At 58.0% G+C, this 17,612-nt stretch overlaps 1 protein-coding gene across 1 annotated transcript in view; it reads right to left on the bottom strand.

Annotated features, from left to right (window-relative positions):
- LOC121282430 (voltage-dependent L-type calcium channel subunit alpha-1S-like) overlaps positions 1–17,241 on the bottom strand; it is a 746,261-nt gene extending 729,020 nt beyond the window's left edge. The window contains exons 1-2 of the mRNA XM_041196142.1: positions 17,072–17,241; positions 1,523–1,628 (exon numbers count right to left, since the gene is read on the bottom strand). Coding sequence (XP_041052076.1) covers positions 1,523–1,628; positions 17,072–17,241 — 276 coding nt within the window. The remainder of the gene's footprint in view (positions 1–1,522; positions 1,629–17,071) is intronic.
- Between the last annotated feature and the right edge of the window lie 371 nt (positions 17,242–17,612).

The following is a 17,612-nucleotide window of genomic DNA, read 5'->3' as shown; positions in this document are numbered from 1 at the left end:
GAAGTACAACTCAGAAATGCCAACACCGAAGTTAGGCTGAATCATCAGGGCAGTATTGAGGGAGAGCAAAACATTGGAAATGCCTTGTTGCAGATCCAATGTTAAAATGTAACACTGCCAGCCTTCCTCAGGGGATATCAATGATCTAACAGCCAGTTTATGAAAGAAGACCACAGAATATCTCCAAAGTGTAGCCAAAGGGAGAGGGGTGTAAATACAATAGGGGTGGGAGGGGGTGCTGCGCAGTGTGGGATGGATACAATCACAAACCCAACAACCTCAGAAAACGCTGAAACTTCCTCCCCGAATCTTGTCTTCCAGTCGTGAGCTAAGAAAATCCTCCTGGCAGGAAGTGGGGAGATGACATTACTGTGGAGGGGGTAACCTTATCTGGCTTGGGAGGGAGAGTCAGTGAGTGCGTGGGTGGGGTGTATGTTGGAGCAGGGAAAGGCAGAAGTGGAAGGGTCGAGGGAAGGCAGTGGAGGGGAAAAGTGGGGGGGGGGGAAGGTGAAGGTAGAGGTGGGGGGGAAAGGTGGAGGAGTGGGGGAGGGGGTAAGATGGCACGGTGGAGGGTGGCACAGTGGAGAGGGGAGGTGGGAGAAGGTGGAGAGTGGAGAGAGTGTTTTTTTTAAGACCATTTTCTCTTCTGTGGAGAGATGGAAAGAGGGACTCGGAGAAAGTGTGGGATTGGGGTTAGGTGGCCTGGGATGAGGAAAGTGGGAGGGTGGCCTGAATTGGGGCAAAACAGGGATAATAACGTGATGGGAATGGAATTGATGAGGTCGCCTCCCAGGTTCGGCCAGAGGATTGTAAGATAGGAGAGGCCATATCCTGGGCTCTGGGTGAGGTGTGGTCTACTCAACCCATGCCAGTCAGTGAAAAACTTCACATCAGATGGAAACTTCAGTCGAAGGAGAAGTAGGGTTTATCATCTGGTGTAAGCAGATAGAACTGGTTCCAGGTCAGGATACACTGTAATTTTTATATTGATTGCGTTTAATCATATGCAGCTAATAGACATTAACTGGTCATTCACTTGAATCCTGATAAATAGATACAGGCTAAAACCATGCTTATTGAGTGAGGAGGTGAATGCTTGTAATATGTAACTCTATAAATAAATATAAAACCAAGTGAAGATTGGCTCCAGTTCTATCCTTTACCAGTTAACTTTCCAGATTAAAACAGCCCGGAAAATAAACAGTAAAAACTGGGAAATAAGAATATTGGTCTAAACTGGTCTTGTATGCCTTAAAATGGAACACCAGTAAAACTGGGAAATAAGAGTACTAGTCTGGGCTGTTTTTCCCTTCTGGGAAGGGTAGGGGTTGGGATGTGGTTGTGAAGACCCCTAAAGGACTCTCCTAGTCTTTTGTTCCCATCGAGTTTTTTTGCTCAGGTCCCCTCCTGGCCCAGGGTATGATGCAGCAAATAGTCTGGAGCAGGGTATGTGCCACAACCTTATCACTCCCCTACTTATTTCTCTAGATGTGTGTTCAGGACACATACACAGTCTACTTACCAACTTGAAATTCAAGGAATTGGTATCATCTTCTGGAAGTGGCAAGAACACAGCCAGGGCCACACAATTGGCAAAAATAGTAATCAGGATGATAATTTCGAAGGGTCTGTCAATGGTGTCAAGGACATCCCACTCATGCAACTAATAATATCCAGGGTCCCATCGAACACATCCAGGGCAGATATAAGCATAGGTTAAATACGGAGTAAATCTCCCTCTTTACTGGCCCATCAAACACTCCCAGGGCAGGTACAACATGGGTCAACTACAGAATAAAATTCTCTCCACATGGTCCCATTAAACACTCACAGAGCACTTTGTAAAGTCATGATACAAATTCCCTGTACACTCTCCCATCAAAAACTTCTTCTACATTGTTCCATCAAACACTACATGTTAGACACAGAGGAATGCTCTCTCTACACTGTCCCATCAAACACATCCGAGAGAGATGCTCCATAATAATATATAATATTAATTCTATATTAATTGTCTTTAATTACATAGTGTTGCGATCCTGGTTAGGGATCATTAATGTTTAAAGAAGAAATCCAAACAATCAGCAATTAACCAACTGAACTAGCTACACCACAAGATTTCACACTTTTAACAAAAGCAAGCTTTATTGTCCATCAAAAAGAATTGAAGTACAATTAACTTTTAACTATAGCTTATAAACAATTATGCTATAAACTCAGTCCTATTTTTTACTCCTGCAAAGTTTCTTTATTTTACAAAAACTTGAAGGTTTATTCACTTTTCCTGCTTTCTGGAATTCACTCAGATTTCTCTTCAGCGTTTTAACTATTTGCCAAGGTACAAGATTTCATGGAGGTTCTTCCTTTAGCTTTTGGCTAAGCGACCCCCCAATTTCTTTACTAACCTCATGACTCTGGATTCCACAGCTCAAGCACAGGTTTCCCTGAGGCTCCTACACAGTGGCTTCAAACATCAGAAATCACCCTTCGTTTCTAATCGCCCACTGCTATGGTTTCAAACTGCAACCAAGCTGATTACTTCCAGAACTCCAACTGCAACAAGGTTAACAGCCTTTCACTGAGAGGATTACTATAGATTCCTTCCTTTAGCTTCCAACTAAACAAATATTCCAGTCGTTATTCCCCTTTCCAACTTTGGCTTATGCTGACTGACTTGCTCCCACTCGCATGCTACATTATGGATGACAGATCTAGTATTTACTCTACTTCAGATGTATGCCTGGCTTATCTCTCAACTTCCAAGGAGCTGCAAACTATATAAGACCCAAAGCTGACAAATTCTCTTAGTTGATTTTCCAAACATTAACCAGTCTTACCTGCTGACTATATCCTATCTGAATTCACAGAGATAAACTCAAAAACAAAGAATCTCACAAAGCTCCACGCATGGCAATTTGACATACACAACCTGTTCCCAGGTAGGAATGTAAATTAACTATCTTTTAATTCCAAAGCTTTCCTTCATTCTGGGAAACCACATAAATAACGTATCCTTTACTGGAATAACTACAAGCATCACGTCTCCAGTTCTTTAGCTAAGTAAGCAGTTGTTTATGATCTTGCGACTCTAGCTGTTAACTTCTTAAATCAACATGGCCCCAACTTTACAAGTCTCATAAACTTCAAGCCTATTTGAATTGCATTTACCACAGGATTGCTTTTACCAGTTTCTCAGCCAGATACCCTCATTTTCTACAGTTAAACCTTTAATTTTTAAAACTCAGTTTTATACGAAAACAGGTGAATTATGCTGGAGATAATGCCCACCACCTGTTGTTGTGAAGAACTGGGGATTCACTTTATATATAAATAAGAACGAACTGTGGTTTATGGGTGAATAGGTGCCTGTTTGTAAATGTATCTCTGTAAATAAATGTTTATAAAAATGAGTAAAGTTTGACTCCACCACCTTCACCTGGAATACAACATGGCAGCAGGGGATCACTGCATAAAAATGAAGGATGGAGACTCAGAAAATACTTTTCAGACAGAAAACTATAATCCAATGATGAGTTCAGAGAAATGTGTGAAAACATGAACATCATGGCTATGAAAACATCAGCTGGAAGTCCTTTCAGCAATGGGCTCAGTGAAAGAAATCATTAGATTATCAATGAAATGCTAAATAAAATTTTAGCTGATCAACCAGACTGCAAGACAATTGGCCTGGCATGGGTGATCGGTGTAAAGAATCCACTCCAATTAGATAGGAGATAAAGCCCCCATCGATTAGTCAATGAGTGAAATTCCAAACTGCTTTCTGTGCTGTGTGATAGTCCTCCTGCTCTAGAAGGCATTACAATTAGTTCTAATTTTTTCTGCACATTTGAATAATTTGCACACTGGCTTTCATCAAGGCTGAGGCCTCAGAGAAAATTCAGAGAGCTTGGAGGCATCATGTAAGACTAACTGAGACAGAATTTAATTCAGGAGATTGGGTGTATTACAAAGAAGAGGGTCATTGGGAATGAAAGGTCCTAATAAGGTACTGGTCATAATGGTAAGTTTATACTTATCAAACATGGCAATCAAGCTTTTTAATGATGTTTTTAATGATTGATTGGAATTAATGACAAATTCTCAGACTCTGGTGAGCTGATCAAAGTAACCGAGGCTCCTTGGACCTCAAATGCTCCTATATTTTATGATGATTGTCCTGAGGAACAGAATGCAATCGATCACGAGCTGGCTACTGATAATGTGAGTGGTCATGACAAACAGGACAGAGCTAACACATCTAAAAGTCAATTGCCCAGAGTGGATTCTCAGATATGTATTTCCATCCATTGTTTTATCTCTACCTTTCAGTCTATTTCGATCCCTTCCCCCCACCCCACCTCCACTAGGGCTATCTGTACCTCACTCGTCCTGCTTTCTACCCTTAATGTCACCTATTAGCACATTGCTTAGATAATATCACCACCTTCAACACCTCTTTGTCCTTTTGTCTATGACATCTTTTGGCTATCTCCACCTATCACTGGCCCTCTATCCAGCTCTACTTGTCCCACCCCACCACCCCCCACCCTTAAACCAGCTTATATTTCACCTCTTTTCTATTTTTCCTTAGTTCTGTTGAAGACTCGAAACATTAACTGTGTTCCTCTCCGCAGATGCTGTCAGACCTGCTGAGATTTTCCAGGTATTTTTATTTTTGTCACAGCTATCAGTAAGAGAGAGGTAGAATCCATGTGGAGATAAAAGATAATGAAGGATTAATCACATTAAAAAGCATGAAATAGTCTAGAATCATCCAATAGTGGAAGGCTGGGAAGACTCAACAATTATGTGCCACACGAGCCTCCTCTCACCCTATTCATTTAACTCCATCAACATATTCTTCTATTCTTATCTCCCTCATCTGTTATCTAGTCTTCCCTTAAATGTATTGACACTATTCACTTCAATCACTCCCTGTAAGCTGCAAATTCCACATTCTCACCACTCTCTTGATAAAGAATTTTCTTCCAAGTTCTCTATTTGCATAGGCAAAGTCAAGGTATTGGAGTACAAATCTCCAAACAACACATCAACTTGACCCTTCAAGCATCCCCTGCCCCACATGCAGCAGAGTCTGTCTATTGCACATTGGACTTATCAGCCATCCCAGAACCGGAGTAAAAGCAATTTATCATCAATCTTAAGGGACTGCCTAAGAAAGCTCCCTCTCCATGGACCCCACCAAACACTCCCAGGGCAGGTAGAGCAAAGGTTAAATACAGAATAAAGCTCCCTCTACATTATCCCATCAAACACTTCAAGAGTAAAGCTCCTTCTGCATTGCCTTAAAGTCCAAGAAGGTCTGAAGATCGGTAATTTGTCTGTGCTTACATTAAATGGGGCAAGTCCCTATCATTACAGAGCAGCAGTTTACTGAGATAAAAACAAAAAAACTGCGGATGCTGGAAATCCAAAACAAAAACAGAATTACCTGGAAAACTCAGCAGGTCTGGCAGCATCGGCGGAGAAGAAAAATCTTCTCCGCCGATGCTGCCAGACCTGCTGAGTTTTTCCAGGTAATTCTGTTTTTGTTTCAGCAGTTTACTGAGCTGTGCTGAAGCCACAGAGAGGGTAGTGATTCCCTTTAATATAGGAGTGTGAGCTCAGCGCAAGCCCTGACCACTGACACACCTAATATGGACTGAGAACAGGGACAGCTGCACAAGATGTGTCGAATGGTATACTCACCATACTCATGAACCATACTCATCAACACTATTCCTGTCTCCCCATTTGTTTCTTTTGGCCTGTTTCTCTCTAACATGCATCTTCCTCCCTCTCTTGCCATGTCTCTGTTAATCTTTACATACACACATTGTGCCAGTTATGCTGACTCTCGCCCTCCTCCTGACTCTTGTGTCTGCTTGTCATCTGTCTCATAGAGTCATAGAGGTCTACAGCACAGAAAAAAGCCCTTTGGCCATTCGAGTCTGAGCCGGTCAAACAAGTACCTAACTATTCTAATTGCATTTTCCAGCACCAGGCCCATAGCCTTGTACATTGCAAGTGCACATCCAAATACTTCTTAAATGTTAATGAGGGTATCTGCCTCTACCACCCTTTCAGACAGTGAGTTCCTGATTCACACCACCCTCTGGGTGAAAGAATTCTTCCTCACACTCCCTCTAAACCTCCTGCCCCTTACCTTAAAAAAAAAATTAATTTTTAAACAGGATCAGGTTCTGCTCCAGGCTCCTGTCTCAGCACAGTGAGATTTAAAGAGACTGTGAGTTTCTCTTAACATTCTGCAATCTCGTTCAGGCATCTTCTGTTTCTCTCTCCTTCCACTTGCTGTCCATCTCCCAATCTTCCTTTCTCCCACTTTCCTGTTTCCACCTCACCCCCATCTCATTCCCTTCTCTACCTCAAATCCCCTTCCACTTTATCCCGCTTCCCTCCCCTCCTCCCTCCCCCACCTCCCTCTCGCTCTGCCCCCTTACTCCCTCTCTCCGCTCTCTCTCTTCCTCTTCTCTCTCCCCTTTGCTCTCTCCCCCTTCTCTCGCGCTCTCTCCTTCACTTTCTCTTCTCCCTCCTTCTCTTTCTTCTCCTCCATCTGCCTCCTTGCCCTGGCTTTCTCACCCCTCCCCCATTCTCTTCTTCATTTTCTCTTCCCCTGCCTCTTTCTTCTCCTTCATCTGCCTCCTTCCCCTGCCTCTCTCACCCCTCCCCCACTCTCCCTCACCTCTCCACTGCCTTTCTCTCTTCCCTGCCTTCCCCCTCCCCCTCCCCCTCCCCTCCCTTCTCTGCAGTCCCTTCTCTACCCAGCCTCTCCCCCACCCACACTCTCACCCCCTTCACTTCTCTCCCACACCCCCTCTCTGACTACCCCTTCTCTCACCCTTACTCCCTCTCTCCTATCAAGCCTCCCATTCTCCCACCAATCAACCCCCTCCCCATCAGCTTTTCTTCCCAAACTCTCTCTGAGAACTCATCCTCTCTCTCTCTCCTCCCTTATTTCCCCATCTCCCATTCCCTTCTCTCTCCCCATCCATCTCTCTCTCCCTTCACTCTTCATCTCTCTCTCTCTCTCTCTCTCGCTCTCCCCATCTCCCCTTCCCCTCTCTTCTCCCCCTTCCCCCTCCCCTCTCTTTCCCACTTCTCTCTCACTTTCCCCTCTTCCCCCCGCCTCTTCGCCATCCCACTCCCCTTCCCCTTCCTCACCCTCCTCTCCCCCAACCTCTTCCCCCAGGCCCTCCTCTTCCCCCACCTCTGCCCCTTTCCCCACCTCTTCCCCCCCCTACTCTTCGCCCTGCTCTGCCCATCCCCCTCCTCTTTCCTTGCCCTTCCTCTTGCCCCTCCTGCTCCCCCTCCTCTTGCCCCACCCCCTGCATCTTCCCACCTCCTTATCCCTTTCCGGCCTGCACCTCCCCCTCCTCTACCCCCTCCTCTTCCCCCTCCCCACTCCTCGTCCCCCTCCCACCTCCTCTTGCCCCTTCCTCTTTCCCCTCCCAACTTCTCGCCCCCTCTCCCGCCTCCCCTTTCCCCACAGCTCCCCTCCTCCCCCAACACCCCCCTCCTTCCCCTCCCATTCCCTCCACCCCCCCTCCTCTTCCACCCTTCCCCTCCCCCACCTCCCCCTTCCCTCTCATCCCTCCTTTCCTCCCCCTCCACCCTTCCCTTGCCTCTTCTTCCCCCTCCCCTATTCCACCTCCTCTCCTGTCCCACCTCCCCTCCTCTGCCCCCTCCCCTCCGCTTCCCCCTCCCCTCCGCTTCCCCCTCCCCTCCTCTCCCATCCTCTCCTCCCTCCCCTCTCCTTCCCGGCCTCTTCTTCCCCGCTGCCCTCTTCTTTACCCACCTCTTCCCCCCCTCCCCCTGCCTCCTCACCCTCCTCTAGCCCCTCGCCCTCCTCTTCCTCCTCACCCTCCTCTTCCCCCCTCACCCTCCCTTCCTCCTCCTCGCCCTCCTCTTCCCCCTTCCCCTCTTCCCCCACCCACCTCCTCCACTCCCATCGCCCACCTCCTCCTCCTCATCCTCTCCCCTTACCCTCCCCTCCTCACCCTCTCCCCTTGTCCTCCCCACCTCATCCTCTCCCTTTGCCCTTCCACCTCCTCCTCTCCTCCTCCCCTCCTCCCTCCCTCCATTTCCCCTTCCCCCTACCCCCCATCTCCCCCTCCTGCTTCCCCTCCCCCTCATCTTCCCCTCCCCCTCCCCTACCCTCCTCCTCTCCCTCTCCCCCTCCCTTCCCCCTCCACTCCCCCTCCCTTCCCCCTCCGCTCCCCCTCCCCTATCCTCCTCCTCTCCCCCTCTTCTCCCCCTCCCTACTCTCCTCCTCTCCCCCTCCTCTACACTCCTCCTCTTCCCCTCCCCTACACTCCTCCTCTCCCCTCCCCTCCCCCTCCTCCTCATCCTCTCCCCTTGCCCTTCCTCCTCCTCCTCTCCCACTCACCCTCCTCCTCTCCCTCTCATCCCTTGCCCTCCTCCTCCTTATCCTCTCCCCTCACCCTCCCCCTCCTCATACTCTCCCCTTGCCCTTCTACCTCCTCCTCCTCTCCCCTCCCCTCCTCCTCCCTCCTCTCCTCCTCTCCCCCTCCTCCTCTCTCCTCCTCTCCCCTCCCCTCCTCCTCCTCTTCTCCCCTTGCCATTCCTCCTCCTCTCCCACTCCCCCTCCTCCACTCCCCCTTCCCTCCTCCTCTTCTACTCCTCCCCTCCCGCTCCCCCTCCTCCTCTCACCCTCATTCTCCCTCCCCTCCCCTCCTGCTCCTCCCCCCTCCCCATCCCTCTCCTCCCCACTCCCCCTCCTCCTCTCCTCCCCGCTCCCCATCCCCCTCCTTCCCGCTCCCCCCCTCCCCTCTCCCCATCCCCCCAACCCCTACCCCCCATCCACCACCTCACCCCCTCCCATCCCCCTCCTCCCCTCTCACGTCCCCATTCCACTCCTCCCCGCTCCCCATCCCCCTCCTCTCCGCATCACCTAGCCCCCATCCCCCTCCGCCCCTCTCCCCATCCCCCTCCGCCCCTCCTCCCCTTCTCCCCTCCTCCCTTCTCCCCACCCCCCTCCTCCCCTCTCCCCATCCCCCTCCTCCCCTCTCCACTCCTCCCTCTCCTCATCCCCCCTCCCCTCTCCCATCAACTACCTCCCCTCCTCCCCTCTCCCCATCCCCCTCCTCCCCTCTCCCCATTCCCCTCCTCCCCTCTCCTCATTCCCAACCTCCCCTCTCCCCATCCCCCTCACTCCCCTCCTCCCCTTCCCTCCTCCCCTCTCCCCTCTGACCTCCTCCCCTCTGACCTCTCATCTCCCTCTCCCGCTTCCCCCTCATTTTCCCCTTCACCTCCCCTATCCCTCTCCCCCTCCCTTCTCCCCTCCAACCTTCCCCCTTCACCTCCACCCCGCCCCCTCATCTCCCCCTCATTTCCCCCTCCGCCCCTCACCCTCCTCTCCCACCACCCTTCCCCTCTCCCCACTTCCCTTCCCCCTTTCCCCCTTCCCTCCTCTCCCCACTTGCCTCTCCCCCTCCTATCTCCCTTGCAATCCTCCCCCCACCTCATCTCCCTCTCCGCTCCTCCCCCTCATCTCCCACTCCCCTTGCCCCCTCATCCACCTCACCATCTCCCCATCCCCCTCCTCCCCTTCTCCCCATCCCCCTCCTCCTCTCCCCCTCCCCTCTCCCTTCCTCCCCCTCCCCATCCCCCTCTTCCCTTCTCCCCATACACCTCCTCCCCTCTCCCCATCCATATGCTCCCCTCTCCCCTCCTCCACTCTCCCCTTCCCCCTCCTCCCCTCTCCCCATCCCTCTCCTTTCCCCTCCTCTCCTTTCCCCTCCTCCTGCTTCCCCCTCATTTTCCCCTTCACCGTCCTACCCGCTTCCCCTCCTCTCCCCCATCCCTCTCCCCCACCCTTCTCCCCTCCAACCCTCCCCCCTCACCTCCACCCCACCCCCTCATCTCACCCTCCGCGCTCTCCCCACCCTCCCCTCTGTCTCTCCAGCCTCCATTTCTCTCCCCCCTCCCCCTCGTCTCTCCCCTTCTCTCCCCCATCTCTCTCCCCCATCCTCTCCCCCTCCCTCTCCACCTACACCGCTCTCTCTCCCCCTCTCCCCCTCCACCTCCCCCTCACTCTCCCCTCCCTCCCCCTCTGATGCTCCCCATCGCCCTCCCTCTCCCCTTCCCTTCCTCTCTTCCCCTCCTGCCCCTCTCTCTCCCCCTCCCCTCCCTCTCTCTCCCCCTCCCCTCCCTCTCTCTCCCCTTACCCTCCCTCTCTCCCCTCTCCCGCTCCCCCTCCCTCTCCCCTGCCCCCCTCCCTCTCCACCTCCACCTCCCTCTCCCTCTCTCCTCCTCCCCCTCTCTCTCCCCCCCATCCCCTCTCCCCCTCACCCCATCTCTCCCCCCTTCCCCTTTCTCTCTCCCCTCCTCCTCTCTCCCCTCCCCTCCCTCTCACCTCCCCCTCCCCCTCCCCCTCCATCTCTCCCCTCCCTTCCTCTCCCCCTCCCCCTCTCTCCCCCTCCCCGTCACCTCTCCCCTCTCTCTCTCCCCCTCCACTCTCTCTCCCCCTCCACTTTCCCTCTCTCTCCTGCCCTCCCCCTCCCCTCACTCTCTGTCCTCCCCCCACCCTCTCCACCCTCCCCCCTCTCTCTCCCGCCCTCCCCACCCCTCTCTCTCCCTGCCCTCCCCCCTCCCCCTACCCCTCTCTCCCCCCACCCCTCCCTGCCCTCCCCCCTCCCCGTCCCCATCTCTGTCCCCTCCGCCTCCCCCTCCCTACACCTCCCCCCTCCCCCTCTCCCTCTCCCTCTCTCTGCCCCGTCTGCCTCCCCCTCTCCTCCCCCTCCCTCTCTCTCCCCTCCCCCTCCTTCTCTCCTCCCCCCTCCTCTCTCTCGCCCCCTCCTTCTCTCCCCCTCCCTTCCTCTCCCGCCCTCCCCCTCCCTCTCCCCCCTCCCCTCTCTCTCTCCCCCTCCCCCTCCCCTCTCTCTCTCCCCCTCCCCTCTCTCCCCCGTCCCCCACTCTCCCCCACTCCCCTCTCTCCCCCGTCCCCCTCTCTCCCCCCACCACCTCCCCCACTCTCTCCCCCTCCCTCCCCCACCCCTGCCCCTCCCTTCCCCTCCCTCCTCCCCCTCCCTCTCTCTTCCCCTCCCCCTGCCCCCTCCCCCCTCTCTCTCCCACTCCCCCTCCCCTCTCTCTCCCGCCCTCCCCCTCCACTCTCTCTCTCCCCCTCCCCCTCCCCCCTCTCTCTCCCACCCTCCACAAACCTCTCCCCCTCCCCTCTCTCTTCTCCCTCTCTCTCCCCACTCCCCCTTCTATCCTCCCCTCCCCCTCCTCTCTCTCCCCCCTCCTCCCTTCTCCCCCTTCTCTCCCCTCCCTTCCTCTCGCCCCTCACTCTCTCTCCCCTCCCCTCTCTCCCCCTCCCCTATCTCGCCCTTCCTCCCCTCCCTCTCCCCCTCCGCTCTCTCCCCCTCCCCTCCCTCCCTCTCCCTCCCCCTCTCTGCCCCCCTTCCCGCTCTCTCCACCTCCCTCCCTCTCCCCCTCCCTCTCTCCCCGTCCCCTCCCTCATTCCCCCTTCCTCTCTCCCCCTCCCTCTCTCCTCCTCTCTCTCCCTCTCTCTCTCCCTCCCCCCTCTCCCCCCGCCCCCTCCCCCTCTCTGCCCCCTCCACCTTCCCCTCTCTGCCCCCTCCCTCGACTCCCTCCCTCCTCCCCCTCTCCTCCCCTCCCCCTCCTCCCTCTCTTCCTTCCCCTACCCCTCCATCCATCCCCTCCCCTTCTCACCCTCCCCCTCTCCCCCACCCCCTCCCCTCCCCCTCTCCCCTCTGCTTCCCCATCTCTACCCCTCCCCCTCTCTCCCCCTCCCTCCCTCCCTACTCCCCCACACCTCTCCCTCCCCCTCTCCTCCCCTCCCTCTCTCCTCCCCTCCTCTCTCTTTCCCCCTTCCCCCTCCTTCTCTCCTCCCCGCCTCCTCCTCTCTCTCACCCCCTCCCCCTCCTTCTCTCCCCTCACCCTCCTCTCTCTCCCCGTCCCCTCCCTCTCCCCTCTCTCTCCACCCTCCCCTCTCTCTCCCGCCCTCCCCTAACCTCTCCCCATTCCCTCTCTCTCCCCCTCCCCCTCCCCTCTCTCTCTCTCTCTCCTCCCCCTCCCCCTCCCTCTCACCCCCTCTCTCTCTCTCTCTACTCCCTCCCCGTCCCCATCTCTGCCCCCTCCACCGCCCCCTCCCTCCCCCTCCCCCTCTCCCTCTCCCTCTCTGCCCCTTCCCCCTCCCCCTCTCTGCCCCGTCTGCCTCCCCATCTCTCCCCTCCCTCCCTTCCCTCCATCTTCCCTCTCTTCTCCCCCTCCCTCCCCTCTCTCTCTCCCCCTCCCCTCTCTCTCCCGCCCTCCCCCTGCTCTCTCTCTCCCGCCCTCCCCCTCCCCTCTCTCCCACTCCCCATCCCCTCTCTCTCTGCCCTCCCCTCCCTCTCTCCCCCTCCCCCCCCTCTCTCTCCCCCTCCCTCTCTCCCCGCATCCTCCCTCACTCCCCTTCCTCTCCCCCTCCCCCTCCCTCTCTCCCCCTCTCCCCACCTCCTCCCTCACTCCCCATTCATCTCTCCCCTCTCTCTCTCTCTCACCCTCCCCCTCCCTCCCCACCCCCTCCCCTCTCTGCCCCTCCGCCTCCCCCTCTCTGCCCCTCCGCCTCCCCCTCTCTCTCCCTCTCTCTCCCCCTCTCTGCCCCCTTCCCGCTCGCTACCCCCCCTCCCCCTCTCCACCTCCCCCTCCCTCACTCTCCCTTCCTCTCTCCCCCTCCCCATCCCTCACTCCTCCCCTCCCCTCCCTCCTCTCCTTCTCTCCTCCCCCTCTCCCTCCTCTCTCCTACCCCTCCCCCTCCTCTCTCTCTCCCCCTCCTCTCCCACTCCCTCCCTCTACCCCTCTCTCCCCCCTTCTCCCCTTCCCCTCCCTCTTTCCCCCTTCCCCTCTCCCTCGCCTTCCCTCTCTCTCCCCTCCTTCCCCTCTCCCTCCCCTCCTTCCCCTCTCTGCCCTCCTCCCGCTCTCTCCCTCCCTCCTCCCCCCTCCCTCACTCTCCCCTCCTGTCTCTCTCCCCTCTCCACCCTCTCTCTCCCCTCCCCCTCCCTCTCTCCTCTCCCCTTCCCTCTATCCCTCACTCCCCCTCTCCCTCTCCCCTCTCCCCCTCCCTGGACCCCTGCACCTCCCCCTCTCTGCCCCCTCCCTCCCCCTCCCCTCCCTCTCTCCTCCCCCTCGCCTCGCGCTCCCTCTCTCCTCCCCTCCCCCTCCCTCCTCCCCTCCCTCTCTCCTCCCCCTCCGCTCTCTCCCCCTCCCCCCTTCTCTCCCCCCTCTTCTCTCCCACTCCCCCTCCTCTCTCTACCCCTCCCCCTCCTCTCTCTCACCCCTCCCCCTCCTCTCTCTCTCCCCCTCCCCCTCCTCTCTCCCCGTCCCTCTCCCCCTCTCCCTCTCCCCCTCCCCTCTCTCTCCCACTCCCCCCTCACTCTCTCAACCACCCTCCCTCCCCCTTCCTCTCTCCCCCCCTCTCTCCCCGCCCCCTCCCTCACTCCCCTTTCCTCGCTCCCCCTCCCCCTCCCGCTCTACTCCCCTCCCCCTCCCTCCTCCTCCCCTCCTTCTCTCCTCCCCGTCCCCCTTCTTTCTCCTCCCCCGCACCCTCCCCCTCCTCTCTCTCTCCCCCCTCCTTCTCTCCCACTCCCTTCCTCTCCACCTCCCCCTCTCTCCCCCTCCCTCTCCCCGCTCTCCCTTTTCTCTCCCCCTCTCCTCTCTCTCTCTCTCCCCCTCCCCTCTCTCTCTCTCCCCCTCCCCTCTCTCTCCCAGCCTACCCCTCCCTCTCCCCCCTCCCCTCTCTCTCTCCCCCTCTCCCCCCCCCACCCTATCACTCTCTCTTCCCCCTCCCCTCTCTCACCCTTCTCTCTCTCCCCATCCCCCTCCCTCTCTCCCACTCCCTCTCTCCCCGCTCCACTCTCCCTTCCTCTCTCCCCCTGTCCTCCCTCTCCTCTCTCTCCCTCTCCCCCTCCCCGCCTTCTCTCCTCCCCCACCCGCTCCTCTATCGCTCCCCCTCCCCTCTCCCCCCTCCCACCTCTTTCTCCCCCTCCCACCCCTCTCTCCCTCTCCCTCTCCCCTCCCTCCCCCCTCCCCCTCCCTCTCTCCCCTCTCCCTCCCTCTCTCCCACGCTCCCCCTCTCTCTCTCCCCCCCTTCCTGTCCCTGCCATCTCCACCTCCCCCTCTCTGCCCCCTCCCTCTCCCCCCTCTCCCCCTCCCTGTCCCTGCCACCTCTGCCTCCCCCTCTCTGCCCCCTCCCCTCCCCCTCTCTCCCCCTCCCTCACCTCCCTCCCTCATCACCCTCACCTCCCCCTCCCTCTCTCCTCCCCTCCCCCTCCCTCCTCCTCCCTTCCCTCTCTCCTCCCCCTCCTCTCTTTCCCCCTCCCCCTCTCCTTCCCCTCCCCCTCCTCCTCTCCTTCCCCTCCCCCTCTCTCTCTCTCCCCCCTCCCTCCCCTCCCTCTCCCCTCTCTCTCTGCCCTCCCCTCTCCCCCCACGCCCCCACTCTCCCCCTCCCTCCCTCTCTCCCCCACCTCCTCCCTCCCCTTCCTCTCTCCCCCTCCCTCCCCTTCCTCTCTCCCCCTCCCTCTCTCCCTCTCTCCCCCTCCCCTCTCTCTCCCCTCTCTCTCCCCCACCCTTCTCTCTCCCCCTCCCCTCTCTCTCGCGCCCTCCCATCCCTCTCCCCTCTCTCTCTTCCCCTCCCCGTCCCCTCTCTGCCCTATCCCTCTCTCTACCCCTCCCTCTCTCCCCCTCCATCTCTCCCCGCCCCCTCCCTCACTCCCCCTTCCTCTATCTCCCTCCCTCTCTCCCCCTCCCCTCTCTCTCTCTCCCTTCTCTCTCCCCCACCCCTCTTTCTCTCCCCTCCCCCTCTCAGTCCCCCTTCCTCTCTCCCTCTCTCCCCCTCTCTCTCTACCCCATCCCCTCCCCCTCTCTGCCCCCTCCATCTCCCCCTCTCTCTCCCCCTCCTCCTCCTCTCTGCCGCCTCCGCCACCCCCTCTCTCCCCCTCCCTCCCCTCTGTCCCCCTCCCTCCCTCCTCCCCTCTCCTCTCCCTCCCCTCCTCCCACTCCTCTCCATCCCCTCCTCTCTCTCTACCCCTCCACCTCCCCCTCCTCTAACTCCCTCCCCCCTCTCCCCCCTCCCCACACTCTCTCCCTCTCCCCCCTCCCCACACTCTCTCTCTCTCTCCCCTCTCCCCACACTCTCTCTCTCTCCCCTCTCCCCACCCTCTCCCCACTCTCTCTCCCCCACCCCCTCTCTTTCTCCCCCTCCCTCTGTCACCAACCCCTCCTTCACTCCCCCTCTCTCTCTCCCGCCCTCACTCCCCTCCCCCTCCCTCTCCCTCTCCCCCCTCTCTCCCCCCTCCCCATCCTCTCTCCCCTCCTCCCCCTCCCCTGCCCTCCCCCTCCCTCTCCACCTCCCCCCTCTCGCTCCCCTCCCTCCCCCGGCCCTCTCTCCCCGTCCCCTCCTTCACTCCCGCTCCCTCTCTCCCCCTTCCTCTCTCTCCCCCTCCTTCTCTCCCCCCCCTCCCTCCTCCTTCTCCCTGCCCCCTCCGCCTTCTCCTCTCCACCCCACCCCCTCACCTCCCCCACCCTCTCCTCCCCCTCCTCTCCCTCTCTCCCCCCTCCCCTATCCTTCTCGCTCCCCATCCTTCTCTCTCCCCCTCCCCCTCCTTCTCTCTCCCCCCTCCCCCTCCTTCTCTCTCCCCCCTCCCCTCCTCTCTCTCCCCCTCCCCCTCCTCTCTCTCCCCCTCCCCTCCCCCTCCTCTCTCTCCCCCTCCCCCTCCTCTCTCTCCCCCTCCCCTCCCCCTCCTCTCTCTCTCCCCCCTCCTTCTCTCCCCCTCCTTCTCTCCCCCTCCTTCTCTCCCCCCTCCTTCTCTCCCCCCTCCTTCTCTCCCCCCTCCTCTCTCTCTCTCCCCTCCTTCTCTCCCCCTCCTCTCTCTCTCTCCCCCACCCCTCTCTCTACACACTCCCCTCTCCCCATTCCCCTCTCTCTCCACACTCCCCCTCTCTCCTCACTCCCCTCCTCCCCCTCCCCCCTCTCTCTCCCTTCCTTCTCCCCTCCTTCCCCTCTCTCCCCCCTCCCCCTACCCTCCGCTCCCTCTCTCTCCCCTACTCCCCTCCCCCTCTCTCCCCTCCTCCCCTCTCTCCCCCCTCCCCCTCTCTCTACGCCCCTCTCTATCCCCCTTCTCTCTCTTACCCCTCCCCTTCACCTCTCCCCCTCCGTCTCCGCTCTCTCCTCCTCACACTCCTTCTCTCTCCCCCCTCCCCCTCCTCTCTCTCCCCCCTCCCCTCCTCTCTCTCCCCCTCCTCTCTCCGCCCTCCCCTTCCCCTCTCTCCCCCTCACCTCTCCCCCTCACCGCCCTCCCCCTTCCACTCTCTCCCCCTCCCCTCTCTCTCCCCCTCCCTCTCTCCCCGCCCCCTCCCTCACTCCCCCTTCCTCTCCCCCTCACCCTCCCTCTCTCCCCCTCCCTCTCTCCTTCCCTCTGTCCCTCCCCTTCCTCTCTCCCTGCTCTCTCTCCCCCTCCCTCTCACTCCCTATCCCCGCTCCCTCTATCCTGTCCCCCTCTCTCCGCCTCTCCCCCTCCCCTTCACTCCCCCCTCCCCCTCCCCCCTCACTCCCCCCTCCCCTCCCTCTCCCCCTCACTCCCCCCTCCCCCTCCCCCTCACTCCCCCCTCCCCCTCACTCCCCCTCTCCCTTCCTCTGCCCTACCCCTCCCTCCCTCTCTCCCCCCACCCTCCCGCTCCCTCTCTCCCCCCACCCTCCCGCTCCCTCTCTCCCCCTCCCTCCCTCCCCCTCTGTCCCCCTCTCTCCCCCTCCTTCCCTCTCCCCATCCCCTTCCCTCCTCCTCCCTCTCCCCTCTCCCCCCTCCCCTCAGCCTCCTTCTCTCTCCCCCTCCTCTCTCTCCCCCCTCCTCTCTCTCCCCCCCTCCCCCTCCTCTCTCTCCCCCCTCCCCCTGCTCTCTCTCCGCCCTCCCCCTTCCCCTCTCTCCCCCTCCCTCTCTCCCCCTTTCTCTCTCCCCCCTCCCCGTCCCCCTCCTCTCTCTGCCCCGTCTCCTTCCCCCCCCTCTCTCCCTTCCCCATTCTCTCTGAAGGATACTTCCACTCTACCACGCTGGTGCAGAGTTTACGGATAGGGTTTTGGAGACTCAGACACAGGAGGGACCGGGCTGGACGAGGCGGCCCCACACACAGCGGCTTCTTCCCCTTTTTACTGTCCGCCCGCTTCTTATGGGACAAATCACCGTCTGCCTCCGGCTTCGGCTCCATCGCAGCTCCGCTCCGTGGCCTCCGATCTGCCCAGTGCGATGTGCTGACCTCGGCTCAGCAGCAGCAAGAAATACCAGAGGATAAAATTAGCGCAAAACCAACTCGACTGGGACTGATCCAAAGAACAGACGGACAGCTGCACCAGGGCTGAGGAGAGAGAGCAAGAGCAGAGGGGGAAGACAGAAAGGGGAGAGAGAAAGAAAAAGATAAAGGAAAAGAGTGGGTGAGAGAAGGAAAGAGGTGATCCTAATAGTGAAAGGATCATAGAGGAAGAAATATGCAGACAAATTAAGAAAATGAGTAAAATTTATAGAATAATAATCACAAGGAATTTCAATTACCCTCATATTAATTGGACAGAAGAAGTAGAT

Source organism: Carcharodon carcharias, chromosome 9, assembly GCF_017639515.1.
Source record: "Carcharodon carcharias isolate sCarCar2 chromosome 9, sCarCar2.pri, whole genome shotgun sequence".
Classification (NCBI taxonomy): Eukaryota; Metazoa; Chordata; class Chondrichthyes; order Lamniformes; family Lamnidae; genus Carcharodon; species Carcharodon carcharias.
The sequence above is the reverse complement of the archived record's forward strand: the minus strand, read 5'-3'. Positions and strand labels throughout refer to the sequence as shown.